The sequence below is a fragment of the Phacochoerus africanus genome, chromosome 7, assembly GCF_016906955.1.
Source record: "Phacochoerus africanus isolate WHEZ1 chromosome 7, ROS_Pafr_v1, whole genome shotgun sequence".
NCBI lineage: Eukaryota > Metazoa > Chordata > Mammalia > Artiodactyla > Suidae > Phacochoerus > Phacochoerus africanus.
The window spans coordinates 54,969,399-54,983,492 of record NC_062550.1 but is presented as its reverse complement, the minus strand read 5'-3'; the positions used below and the strand labels follow the sequence as shown (position 1 = coordinate 54,983,492).

Here is a 14,094-nt window from a genome sequence, read left to right as displayed (position 1 = left end):
TCTACTTCCTTTGCGTGGGTGGATTGAAACTGTGTTCTCAATCAAAGTAGTAGGTTTCACCTCCGGCACAGTGAGGGCTGGATGCTAGGGGGCTACCTGCCATCCCCAAGGGAGGAGCTTGCATCTCCTGATTCAGCAGGTTACAATCTGCATGTTCTTAATTCGATACAACAGCTCTGGCTTCTTAATAGAACTTTGTTAAAAAGACAAACTGGCCATACTCTATATTAACATATGTAATTATTGATCCAACTTACTTCTGAAACACTCCTCTGCAAAATGAAGAGGGATAGGCTCCCAGAATGAAAAACAAAAACAAACAAATAAAAAAACACCCCCATTTGCAAGGCAGAGAGCAAAAGTACAAATATTTTAAAGTTATAATCAGGAGTTTCCCTGTGGCTCAGTGGGTTAAGGATCCAGCATTGCTACTGCTGTGGCTCTGGTTACTGTGGTGGTTGGAGTTCAATTATCTGCCCAGGAACTTCCAAATACTGCGGGCACTGCCCCCAAAAAAGTTATAATCAAATTAACAAACAGATAAAAAATATGTTCTCTCCTCCTATCCTTTTTCTTGGACAAATATACCTGCATAATAACCTAGAGTGACAGATTCAAATTTAGGCTACGAAAACTCCAGGAAATTTGGTACTGGAATGTGGCAACCCAAGGAGAGCCCCTTCTCAGGTATACACATGAAACCCCCAGTCCCATATACAAGTTCCTTTCACAGCCTCTCATTCCTGCAAAGAGCTGTTCCTTGGCCAACCCTTGGACTCAGGAGTGCACAGAGCAGTGAAGAAACCCTCTGTGAGGACGAGTGGGCTATGGAGTGAGCTTGAGTCATTGGGGCTGGGAATCCCAGGCTCTACAAAGGTCACATTGAGCCTTGCCCAGTTGAGAAGCAGTAAGACCAGAGGAGAAGCAGAATGAGCCCCTCCCAGCCAAAAAACAAACACGGGATACAAAACATGGGCTCCTCTTGCCGGGGTCTAATAGGGACACCAATGAGAACCCTCTCCAGCTCTCACACAAGCTTTCAACAGAAACGGCTGCTTCTCATAAATTTCCCCCAATGCATCCCCTCTCCCTACCCCTCCCTAACTGAGACCAGGCCATTTATCCAAGTACGGCTTCGCTCCTCTTCCAGTAGGCAAAGCACTTATAGTATGTAGTTTCCAAATTTAGCTCTTAATTGAATGATGTTTGGGGGGGGGGGGTTAAATTAAAAAATCCTGTCAACTGGATTGGTTCTGTTTCTCTAAAGCAGTGATTCTCAACCCCTCCAGGAGACAGTTACGAAGTCTGGAGACAGAGCTGACTGTTTCATTTAATGGACAGAGGCCATGGATGTTGCTGAATATTCTACAATGTACAGGACAACCCTCCACAGCAAAGAATTATCCAGCCTGGAATGTCAGTCAGTAGTGCTGAGACCAGGAAACTCTTGCTTGAGAGTAAGAACTCTGTGAGATTAGACAGGCTGCCGTTTACTCCTTTGATCCCCACGCAGCTCAGCAGAGTGTTGGACCTCAATAAATATTTGTTAGCTGACTGACTCTCTGGTCCCTCACCTTTCCAAAATGTTCATTCACATAGTAATGCAACAAAAATGACTCTGCCAGGAACCACATTCAGCTCTGGGGATGCCAATATGAATGAGTCGGCAGAAAAGGTAGACAAGTAAACTGGTACTTTTCATACAGCTTGAGAAATGCACCTGTCATCACCAGATATTTGTATTTTTATCTGTTTATCAATTCCCCCCCATTATCCTATAAATTTCTAGATAGGACTGTATTCATTGTTATAGTTCTAGCATCTTCTGTGGTGATAGTGGTAGACACAGTAGTAGATATTTTGGATAAATGGGAAGAAATGCAATAATCTGCACAAGGTATTTTTTATTTATTTTATTTATTTATTTATTTATTTATTTATTTTTGCTTTTCAGGGCCACACCCACAGCACATGGGGTTTCCCAGGGTAGGGGTCGAATCAGAGCTGTAGCTGCTGGCCTACACCACAGCCCCAGCAATGCAGGATCCCAGCTGCATCTGCAACCTACACCATAGCTCACAGCAATGCCAGATCCTTAACCCACTGAGCGAGGCCAGGGAGTGAACCTGCATCCTCATGGATGCTAATCAGATTGTTAACCACTGAGCCACGATGGGAACGCCCACAAGGTATTTTTTTTAAAAGGAGAGTCTAACACAGCCTGGAGAGGAGGGAAGGAGGAAGGGGGGCTGTCTTGAGGAGAGCTAACATGGATTGAGCACTAATTATACTCATCTTTCTGCATCCACAGAGAGGGTAGGGGACAGTTCCAAGACCCCATCCCACTTCCTCACCTTCCCACCCTGCACCAAAATCTCCAGATGCTTAAGTCCCATATATACAATGCCTCCAGTCTTCCCTCCATATCCAAGGGTTCTGCACCTAAGGATTCAAACCACTGCAGATCTCGACCTTCCATCTGTGCATAGTCGGATCCGAGGATGCGGAACCCATGGATATGGAGGGCTGACAGCATGTGCCAGAAACAGTTCTCAGCATTTTCAATGCATTGTCTACTCTAATACAACAACCCTGCAAGAAGCCACATCTTACGGATGAGGAAATGGACAATGAAGGCTGACTTGCTCCAGAACACAACAAATGGTGGAAGCACGATTTGATTTGACAACTAATTTCAGAACCTTTGCTCTTAACCACTATCATGCAACATGGAGAAAAGAGTAAGAACTGGTCCTGTGAAGGGTAGGGGTTGTGGCCTTGAAGGAAAGGCATTCCGGGCAGAGGGAATGGCACAGGCAAAGCCAATAAGCCTGGCTTATTCCAGGAGCCATAACCCTTACCAATATGACTATACGTAAAGAGGGGACACTGATGAAAGATGATGGTAGAAAAGTAATCATGGCCAGATCATTAAGAGATCAGCAATGCCTCATTTACCCAAGATTGTCAGGAATGAGCATAAGGCTCAGAGTCTAATGGCTCTGGGTGGATATCCCAACCCCATCATTTTGTTAATGATTCTCTCTGACCCTCCATTTCCTCATCTAAAACAAAGAACATACAAATATCTACTTTATAAAATAGCTATGGGAACAAGAGCTATCTAATACAAGCACTAAGAACCGCGCTTTGGCCTGGTACATCACATGTGTTCAATCAATGTTAATGATTTATTTTTGCTCTTGCGGTTATTGCTGATGAGGTTTTTTCACATGTGTATATCTGAAACATAAGGGCAGCTTATTTTCATCAGCACCAGATTTATTAAGCCCTCTTTTTCTTAAACTACTTTTAAAGGGAATTCCACAAATTCCACTCCCCCTTTAACAAATATAAAACTTCCATGTCATTTATACAGATGGCTGCACCTACCCCCTATCCCCTCACCCCCAGGGCCCTTCTTCAGCCACTAAAGCAGCTGTGGAAACACTCAAAGCTTCTGGTAACCACAGATTAAAAACAGGGATGGAAAGGAAGCTACATACAGCTCAAACTGCTTAGAGGAGTGTTTCTTTCAGAATTTAGGAAGGGAAAGAGGAACAGGACTGCTTAAACTAATGGTCCCCAGCCAGGGAACAGACAGGATTTTCACAGCCCGTTGGTGTTACCCCCAACCCTCCAGTCTACCAGGAACAGGGATATGCTGTCTCTGCTGATTCTGGCACACGGCCAGTGCCCTTGGATACTTGGGGTTTGTTCCTTTCTTATATGCCACACCTTAAGCCCATTCAGAGCTTGCGACCTGGTTCCCACCTGCCTCCCAATCTGCCTTACTACTGTGCTTTCTGGGGCCACTCAAGAACTTTCCATATGGGAAGAACAGCGGGCACTTCCCCACTGCCCTGCTTTGGCCTTTGCTGTGTTCTCTACCTGGAAGACCTCTGCTGCACCCCCCCCCCTCCCCGCTGCCACTACTCCATCTTACCATCCTTCAAGGCTAAGTGCAAATATCACCTCCTTTCTGATTTCCCTCCTTCCCCAGAATCAACTGACATGTTCTGTGAATTTCCTCAGCTCTTTGTGTTTCAACTGCTGTGAAGGACCACATATTACAGAGAAGTACCAAGCAAGCATTACTTTAGGTGCTTTCCCTATGCTATCATGTCATTTTCACCATAAACTTGTGAGAAATGATGACAGACCCCATTTTACAAGTGGAGAGAGTGAAGCTCTGAGAGTTGAACTTGCCAATGGTTATACAACCAGAAACCATGTGCTGACAGACCCCCCCAGTCCCTAAGCTTTTCACTCTGCTATGCCGCCTCTCTTTGATGGCCCTATTGTCAGTTGGTTAGTTAATTATATGCATATACGCCTATCCCGTGAAATGGTATCAAGTCACTTGATGGCAGGGACCAGGGCATGTTCATCTTTGTAAAAGTAAATAATAATGTGCCCATTTACACAACGTTGTTAGGAGAATTAAATCAGACAGTGCATTTAAAACACTTAGCCTAGTGCCATGCACATGACAGGAGCCTAATCGTTTGTTGGTTTTGTTGTCATTACCATCTCAGGTGTCAAGAATAAAGCCTTGCACATAAATTCTGAGCTCAAGTTCATTTTTGAGAAACAAACAAAATGGATAAGAAAAGACAAATGCCACTGTGGTTTGGCATTTCCTATTACCATTTGACTACCTAATCATACCATTTGACTACCCAAACAAGAGTTGCCTAGAAACTTTCTTAAGTGTCTCAAAGATAGGGTAAATTGATTCCTTTACCTTTCTATTGCTACCTGGATGATAGGAGAACTTCCTATTTAGCAAAATTCTTGCACTGCTGTTACTTTCTTGCCATTCTCCACTGAGCCATTGTCAATGTCCACCCCTGAGAAGTCAGCACTTATGTTCTGAGCTTGGAGAAGAATAAAATTACAAAAGGAAATGGAAGCACCAAGGGCAAAATGGAATGTGAAATGTGGATGCTTATAAACATACTGAAACACTTTTTTTTTTTAATCCTCATAGCATCTTACAATACTAAACCATCACATTTCCTTATTCATTTGTTTTTGTCAGTCACTCCCTAGGAGGAGGTAAGTTGTCGCAGAGGAAGCAATCTGTCCATCCTGTTTACTGCCATCCCCCAGGCCTTCACTCATCCCTGGTGCATTGTAGTCACTCGTTAAGTATTAGTCAACTGACTGATGGCAATTATTTGTAGGTGTGCATATATGTGAATATACATATATTTGTACATATACATACATCGTTCCATGGTTTTATGAATAAATGTGCCCATATCCCCACACATAAGTGCATATTGTACATTTATGTATATGTGTTTGAAGTTGTGTACAGGATATTCTGGGCTGGAAAACACAGACATCTGTTTGTCAAGGCTGTGTCTCCATAACACAATAAAGGCTTCTGGCTGACCCATCTCATATTTAACAAATGTACACTACTACCCCATATATTAATGATCTAGATGTGAAAAACAATTAAATGTGCAGAGTGAAAGAAAAAAAAAACTTGACTTAACAAACCACGATGCTTTGACTATCTTTTGATTTCCTCATCCTTGTGCATTAGCTTAAGTGGAGGGGGCGGGGGGGGGGGGGGGGGCCGCATGAGGGGAAGCCAATGATGATTCTCTGTGAATCTGGCAAGTGAATATTCCAAATTCTTAACATATACAACTTACGGTTTATAACAATTAGAAGGACACCACTGACTGGTTATAAGCACCAGACACTTGGCATCAGTTTTTTAATTTAAACTTTACACTAACCCTGCAAGATAGATGTTATTATCTCCATCTGTACATAAGGAAATGAAAACTCAGAGTAACGTCCCAAAGACACTCTGCTGTTTACCTAGCCATGGCACGGTCAGTCTGAAATGTCAGGATTCTACTCCGAAGCCCAAACTCTTTTCCATGCCCAAGGGAGCCTCTTATCCAGGCTTACACACACTCACTTTGAGGGGTATGTGTTTAGGCAGTTTTTCTAGTGTATGGATTTTCATAAGTAATTTTCTGCACAGAGATGAGACCAAATGCCAGCCAAGCACACTGACGATTAACCCTGGACTACTGATAGCAAGGGGCAAGTGTATCTCGGAAACAACCAGCCTGGGCTTCTCAGATATGAACCATTTTCCACTTGATTCTGTGCTCCAAAAGAAATCTCTTCTCTAACAGAGCTTCATTATTCCTCCTTCTATACAAAAAAAAAAAAAAAAAAAGCAGGGGGCTCTTCCATTGCAAACCAATGGGAAGTTCTTAACTCATTTCCTTGTATTACTGGAAATGAAAGTGCTCTCTGTCTTCAGAATTGCTGGATACTCTGCCTTTTGGGTGCTTTTGAGTCCAACCATCAATACCATGAAGGTGAGGGAAAATGAGCCCTTATGTACCTTTAAGGGGAGTTGGGGTTATTTTTAAACTTGATAGCAGAATTCTAAAAAGAGAGAGAAGGAAAGTCTCCCCTCCCAGTTTAAAGGAGCATTCAGCTGCCTTCCGCCTGCAAGGATGGACTATTATCTCTTCGCCCTTCTTTCCAGCAGCAGGCCTGAGAAAGAAAGGGAAATCATATGTTTGAAAAGTTTGTGTTTTTAATTTATAGATGTTCTGAACATGGGTAACTAACAGTAGGGAAAATGTTTAAGCTGGCTCTCAGCTGCCCATAGACCACTTGGAAAGAGCCAATGCAGAGCAAAGGAAAGCACACCATATCCCACCCCCACCCCAGGCAACGGACAATCACAGGAAGAGCCAACAGCAGCATCTTCAGCTGAAGGTGAAAGGGGCACGTGACAGAGGGAGGAGCACCAGGGTGTCCCCTCAACGTGACCAGGAAGGCAAAGAGGAAGGGGAAGCAGCCCTGCCTCACCTCCAATCTCACCAGCCAGACCCCTGCTGCCAAGAACTTATTTTTAGACACTTCAGCTGAAATTCCAAAAGGGAAGGGAAACTCCTTCCTGAATCTGAGTGATCTCCAGAGTTCTGATTTCCAACCTGGTTTTCGTTTTTGTGTTTGTTTTCTGATTTCAAGTCCTGGCCTAAACCACATCTCCCAGCTTCCAGAAGGCATCCACAGTCTAAGTCCAGAAAAAGAGCTGGGAGTTTCAGAGCCTTCTGTGACAAAAATTCGAGATCCCATCCTTCAGAGGTGCATGACCTTGGAGAAGTAACTCCTCCTTGTGAAGACTCAGTTTGTGGCTGGTGAGAGGGGGATATACTATCTGTTATTAGAAAGTTGTCAGAGGCTCCAATAAAAATCACCCAGTGCCTGGCTTTTAGTCAGTAAGTGCCCTGTGTTTGTTATGAGCGCACGGACAAAGCAACGGGAGCCGGGCTGGGTGTCCATGTTTTCCCTGCCCAAGACTTGCCCATTGACTCCCTCATTACTGATTGATGTTCCCAATCATTCACCAAACCCTAGGAAGACGCCCGGCACCTGCTCCTAGTTCTCCATAGCTTCAGACCTCAGCAGAGCTCAAGAGATACATTCTCATTAAGTTCAAGGGACAAAGTTAGCCTGGATTCTTCTTCCCATGGGTTACTGGCAAATCGCTGAATACAACTCGGGCTTGGGAAGAAATGCGTACAGACTTTACGTGGCCCAAGCAGGTGTCTGCCAGCTCCTGGGGTAAGGGCTGGGGAAGGGCCCTTGACTAATGTCTTCAGGCTGGGAATGACAAAGAAAGGGAGTGGGACAAGAAGGGCTGGATGAAAGGGCCTCTGCGAGACGGTCCTCGCCCGTGACCCTGGCCTCGGCGCCCCGGGAGGAAAGGACACCAGCGCGGTGGAGCCGCGAGGGCAGGAGTACCTGAAGACTCTGGCCGCCGTCTCATTCCTCCTCCACGCCGTGCCCTGTTGCAGCACCCCCTGCACGATCTCCTTCTCGTTAGGCAGCCGGTAGACGGGAAAGATGTAGAGCCAACAGAGGACCACGACGCAGAGAGCACTGGCTCCCACAGGCAGCCGGGTCCGCGGGAACTTCCACGCCAGGACGGCCATGGCCCCTCGGGACGTGTGTCGCCGGGCCCGCCCGCAGGGGCTCATCTCAGCCCCGGGTCCCGGCGGGCGAGAAGGGGAGCCTCAGCACAACGCTAGGCGCAGGGGCAGCGGAGGGTCCCCCCACCGCCGGCCCCCCATGCACACACCTTTCGCTTTCTTGCTGGCACTCGCACGCACGCTCCCTCGGCGCCCACGGCCCCAAAGGTCAGCGCAAAGATTTTTTTTCCAATGCAACTTTTTCAAGGATTTCTTTCTTGGGGGAAGTGACCTGGGAGCAAGTCACGAGCTACAGCTGCGGTCGCTTCCCCTGCAGAAGGCGGGCGCGGAGGTCTCCTAGAGCGCGGCGAGCAGCGGCGCTGAGTCGCTCCCGCGGGTTCTGCAGCATCACCGTCGCCCTCGGCAAGGGTCCGGGAGAAGGTTCGGCTCCCTCTCAGACATTTGGCCCGAGGCGTGCCTTCCTGAACGATGCTCCTGCGCCCTTCGCTGTCTCTCCCCGCCTCCCGCGCTGCTGCGCCGCCAGGCACCCCCCACCCCCCCCCCCCCAAGACGCGCTCCCCGCGCCGCGCCAAGTCCTTGGAAATTTCCACGGCGGTCCGGGACCGCTAGCCCGCCCCGAGCTTCTCAGTCTTGTCCGCCAGGACCCCCACTCCGCACGCCTCCCAGAGAAGAAAAGAACTCGTTCTCATCAGTTAATTCAGCGGCGCGCCGCAGCCTTCCGCTGCGCCCGGGACTTCGCAGACAAACGCCCGGGGATTGGTGGAAATCAAGGTCTCCCCTCCCTCCCCCACCCGCGAAATTGCCTCCTTCGACCCGTTCAGATCCGCGACACTCGGCTGGCGCGCGCGCCTCTCTCCCGCCCTTGTCTCCCGGAGATAGGGGCAAACAATAAAACAAATAACAGCACCCCCCTCCCCCACCCAAATGTATATACACAAATTCTTGAGTATAGCCGAGACTGGCTGATAACCTGACCCTCCGACACGCAGCCGGCCGGCATGCCAGGGCTGTCACCCTGCCGCCGTCACCCTTCGCTCTCTCTAACTGGTTGGTTATTAACCCCGCAGTGAGGCACGAGAAGGCCCTCGGAGATTTATCCCTTCCTGGGCCCCAGCCCCCATTCTCCGGTCCCGAGCCGCGGCTCCAGCGCCACCCGTGCTCGCGCGCGCGTGCACACACTCCGACACACGCTCCTGGGCCTGCACGCGCGCTCACGGGGAGGTGCTTGCACACTGGGGTCCTCCGTCTCGCCTCCGCCCTGCGGGGAAAGGCGCTGCTGCATCCAGATGTGCAGGCAGCTGGTGCCCAAACGAGCAGACCTCGGGACATGGCAATGCCTTGGAGGAGCGGTCGCCTCCTCTGCCCTTTAGATGTAAAGACCGTTTGTTCTTCGACGTCTTTCTTGCTCCACCCACAAGCTCATCGCTGAGCCGACCTTGGAAAAGAGCCGCCCGCCTGGACCGGCGGTGCCCAGGGACTCACAGTTAGCCATTTCTGCTCGCCGACGAATAGCTCGGCTACCTCCTAGCGGTCGCTCATTCTATTTGCTTAAGCATCTCGTCAAACGTAAAGTGTGCAGGAACAAAGAAACCAAGCAGCCTACTAACCAGGTCTCCTTCGTTGTCACAAAACCAAAATCTAAGGACACAGCTCCACTTGCTCAAACGACCAGCCTGCACTGTCCCTCGAACCTACCCTGACTGCTCCGTGGCCTGGTACCTCTTTCTCCAGCATCTTTCTCCATTGAGAGATGGAACTTGAGAAGTTGATGGAAAGTTATTTACTAAAAACAGCCCAACGACCACAATAGTCTCATTCCTCACTCTTGGAAGAATTACCCACTGCTTTCCACCGGCAAACATGCCCCAGAGGTCTCTCCTTCTTGGGTAAATCAGGAGAGAAGAGAAAGCGTAAAATCCCAAAGTCACATTTTACCACAGTGGACCCTGATAGAGATTCTTTGAAATGAAGATTACCTGAAGTTCTGCAAAGTGAACATCGCACTCTCTTCTGTTCTTGGAAGGGGGTTGTGGGGGCACCAAGGAAAACTTTGCCATAGTGGCCAGGCTTTGGATAAACCATGTGCCTCCTTTGTTCCTGTAATTTAAATAGAACACAAACTATCCCAATGTCTCTTCCCTTCCCCTGATCCAAGGGATACTTGTGGAGGAAATAACAAATACATAAGACGACAACCAACATGTTGCAGTTATGAAAGGGCTATGTAAATACTTCCCCATTTAACGTCATAAACAATGCAGTAAAATTGTGCTTTAAATAGAGGGACTTTCATGATGCGATGTGCTGTTTTTCCCTCATTTGAAAACTGATTCTCTTAGTTTGTCGATTCTTGTTCCACCCTACTATCCAACCTCATTCCCCGATTCTCTGTACCATGAACACTCAATCCAGGCAGACCATTGCTTTTCCCCTTCCAAGTCACACAGGCATCGCTTTTGTCACTGTGTTTTGTGGTCCACGTTCTTCTTGGATGGGATCTCTTTTTGTTCCCTCCGTACAAATCCAAACAACATCATTCAAGGTAGCCAAGTGGCTAGGAATTTCTCCTTCCTTGCATTCCTAGACCATCTAAAACACAGACTTTGTAGGTAAAAACTCAATAACTATTTCTGGTTCCTGCTCCTGTTTCCTGCTCTGAATGTCTATAGTATTTGCTGGCTCTATATCAGATGATTCAGCCCTGAGATGTGTTGTGTTGTGTTGTGTTGCTAGCATTTTTCATATGTAACTTTGTCTCAGCAATGGGGTCTCATATATCAAATGACAAAACTGTGCTTATGAGCCAAAGGAGGAGGCCATGCCTGTCTGGGAAGAGCAGGAATAACTGCATTTTACATTTTCTTCATATTCCTCTAGGTACCATCTCAGTCTTGAGCACATACATACTCAGCAAGTAATTATTGCTTAATTGTTTGCTTGATAAATTTGAGGGCCTCAAATTTATTGGGGCTGTTGTTAAGCCAGCACTGTTTAAGGAAAGGTATAACCCCCCATATTTAATGTTTTAAATAAAATATTTTATCTGCTATTTCACTCTCTGGTTTATATGACTTTTAGTAGGTAGTTTAGATATCATTTTACAGTTCTGTATCTAAGTACACAAGCAGGGTTTTCTCTGTAAATGTCCTTTACTAAACCAGTAAACACAATTTACAAAGCTACTTTATACCATAAATAAACTTGATGGGCAAAGCTTTTGTGACATCAGAGTTGTGGTGAAAGCTGGTCTGAGAGACTGGAATTGAAACTGCAGAGAAAAGAAGAAAAAGAGCCCTTCTCATTGGATAGTTAAGAGAAATCAAGATGCAGAAAGATGATCAGAGTGAATGGGACACAGGCCATTTACAAGCTAACTTGGATGCTAATGATGTGAAGACATATTAATCATCACAGTAGAAGTTTCTCATTAGAAGATTAAATAGAATTGTCAGTGATTTGAGATGTAAAAATTCATAAATATCATCCTTCCTTCAGTCTTCTCTCAAGTTCTTTTTGCAAGAATGATCTTGAATGGAAAGACAAAAACAAAAACATGCCCTTTTCACAACCAGTTACAAGACTGAAGCAAATAGTGTTATAGAGTGAGAAAGACTACGAATACAGCTGATCTGAATAAATGCATTTGCTAATCTCCACTTCCTCTTGTGACCCCACTAAAAGGACAGTAAAGGAGTAAAAGAGGCATAAACTCAAGAGAACAAGAGAATAGAAAAGGATACATAAGCAGAGAAATTATGTCAAAAGTTCACAAGCAGGTAAGCAATTGAACAGTGATAACTAATTTATCATAACGGAGAAAGCTCTGGGCCTTCAAGAGACAAAGTGTGTGTGTGTGCACGTGTGTGTGTGTGTGTGCACACAAATTAGTGAGTATAGACTGAGGCCAACAAAAATCAAGCTAATTTGTACCATGGAGCTATTGAAAGGCTCAGAAATTAGAAGCACCTGGTACCTCTGGAGATGGATGTGATGGATGAAACAAAATAAGAGGTTTGCTTGAAAGTCTTCCTCTAATGTGGGTTAACATAAAAAGTTACCTGTCTAGAGAGACTGATCAGCACAAAGGAGAAGACCTACCAATTATGACATATGCAAAGGTCTCCATCCATACAGCTGTATCCCTCACACCCTATAGTGAAGCCCATCAGTAGATAAGCTCAACTCACACAGACCCACTGACCTCTTTGTTAGGCCTCATTCTTAAATAAAATCAGAGAGTCAAGCATCCAGACGTTTGAAGAGTCTTCAACATGAAAACAGAGACAAAAACGAGCCACCAAAAAACATGCAAAATAACCCAGAGCAGAAAAGAGTAATGAAGAAAACATAAGGGATATTCAATTAAAAACTATAATAAATGCATAAATAATAAAACACTAAAAAGTGTAAAATAATTAAACCTATAATTATAATAAAATAATAAAAGCCATAATTGTAATAAAGCAAGAGAAAAAAGAATACTCAGAAGACCAGATTAAAAACATGGTAAACACACATACACAATTCACAGAAGAGTTGAATACAAAGTTGAAGAAGTACTTCAGAAAGTAGATCAAAAAGATAAAAGAGTAAAAAATGTAGACTCAAATAGAAAAATAAACATTTAAATAATAGGAATGGAAGAGGGGGAAAAAAGGAAAGAGAAAACTATCAAAGACATACAAAAAATTTCCTAAAATTAGAGTCCATTAAGGATGAAGTATAAGGAATATAAAAGATCACAACAAGGGATATATAGCAGTGAAATTTTAGAAAACGAGGAAAAGAAAATTGTGAGAGATTTTTTTTTAAAAAAACAAAGGATTGGAAATAATAATGACATTAAACTTATCAAGAGCAGCAGGGTAAACTAGACGAAAATTTTGTAAGGCCAACAAAATTCTTAGAGAAAATTCTAAGCATTTTCTAAGCATCCAAAATTCAGGGGCACCTGAAATTCTGTGCCCCACCAAAGTACGACTCAAACATGAAGGTAGAATAGAATTTTCAAATGCAAGATTTAAAAATTTTTACTCCCATGCACTCTTTCCTGGAAAGATACTGGAAAGACTTCACTAAAATAAGAAGTTTACCAAGAAAGAATGAACTAAGGATTCAGAAATTCAAGACTGACATGCAGGAAAGGGACAAAGGGAATTCCCAGAAAAACAGCTGTGCCTCAGATCAAAAGAGCAATCAATAACTTTCAGTTCAGGTCAGAAATAGCTTGGGAGTTGTAACTCCCATTCTTCCAAGAAAGATGAACAAGCCATAAATCAACAATTTTTCTTGCACCTTCACAGTACTGAGGTCATAAGGCAAATTACCACCCCCGATCAGGAGAAATAGGAGGATCCAGAGCTCAGATCTGTTTATTTGGAGCAGAGGATGCAAAGCTATAAACTGGTAGGAATAGTTCAATAGTAACTTGGAATTGGTAAATTCCTGGAAGTTGAGTTTGGGCTAGCAACAGAATGAAACTCCTAGGAGTAATAGTGAGGTGGGTCACCACACTTTTGTATGTTTTACCTCCAGGAATCTCACCAGGCTCTCAGGGTGAAAAACTGAAAAATATCCTTAGGGCTCCTGGTGGGGTAGAGGAAGAGTAATCTCTGTGAAATATGCCCAGAGGGTTCTCTATAATAAAATCATACTATCTAGAGAAAAGAAAAAGAGCTTATCATAACCCATCTGGAGTAAGGGCATTTCTCCATTTTAACCCACAGCAGCCTTCCTATCTCACTTAAGCTGGGAAAATAAAACTATGGAAGTTTGTGAAGTTCACAGCCCCAGGGACACAGGCCTGCTAAAAGAATGAAACTTACTTATAATATCATGGAATGCTTTCCCTCTTCCACACCTCACCACCAGACTAATAAGGCTCCAATGTAATAACAGAGGATTATAGCTGAAAAGTTACAAGATGTAGATTCTCTCTGAGTAAGGCACTTTAGGGAAGCCCAAAGTCAATACATGAGATAAAACAAATAATATTAGAGAAATTTGAAACCTCTGGTATTTTAACTACTACAAACATCAAACACAGGCAAACACTCAGCCAAATAAATATAAAATTTTACATTAAAGGCCTAAATACCTCTATTCC

General features: G+C 44.8%; 1 protein-coding gene across 2 annotated transcripts in view; it reads right to left on the bottom strand.

The window, feature by feature from the left end:
* The window catches only part of ST8SIA1 (ST8 alpha-N-acetyl-neuraminide alpha-2,8-sialyltransferase 1), a 163,107-nt gene extending 154,603 nt beyond the window's left edge, over positions 1-8,504 (bottom strand). For both annotated transcript variants that reach the window (XM_047787414.1, XM_047787416.1), the window contains exon 1: positions 7,801-8,504. In XM_047787414.1, the coding sequence (XP_047643370.1) occupies positions 7,801-8,036 (236 nt within the window). In that variant the 5' untranslated portion in view covers positions 8,037-8,504. The remainder of the gene's footprint in view (positions 1-7,800) is intronic.
* Positions 8,505-14,094: the final 5,590 nt, after the last annotated feature.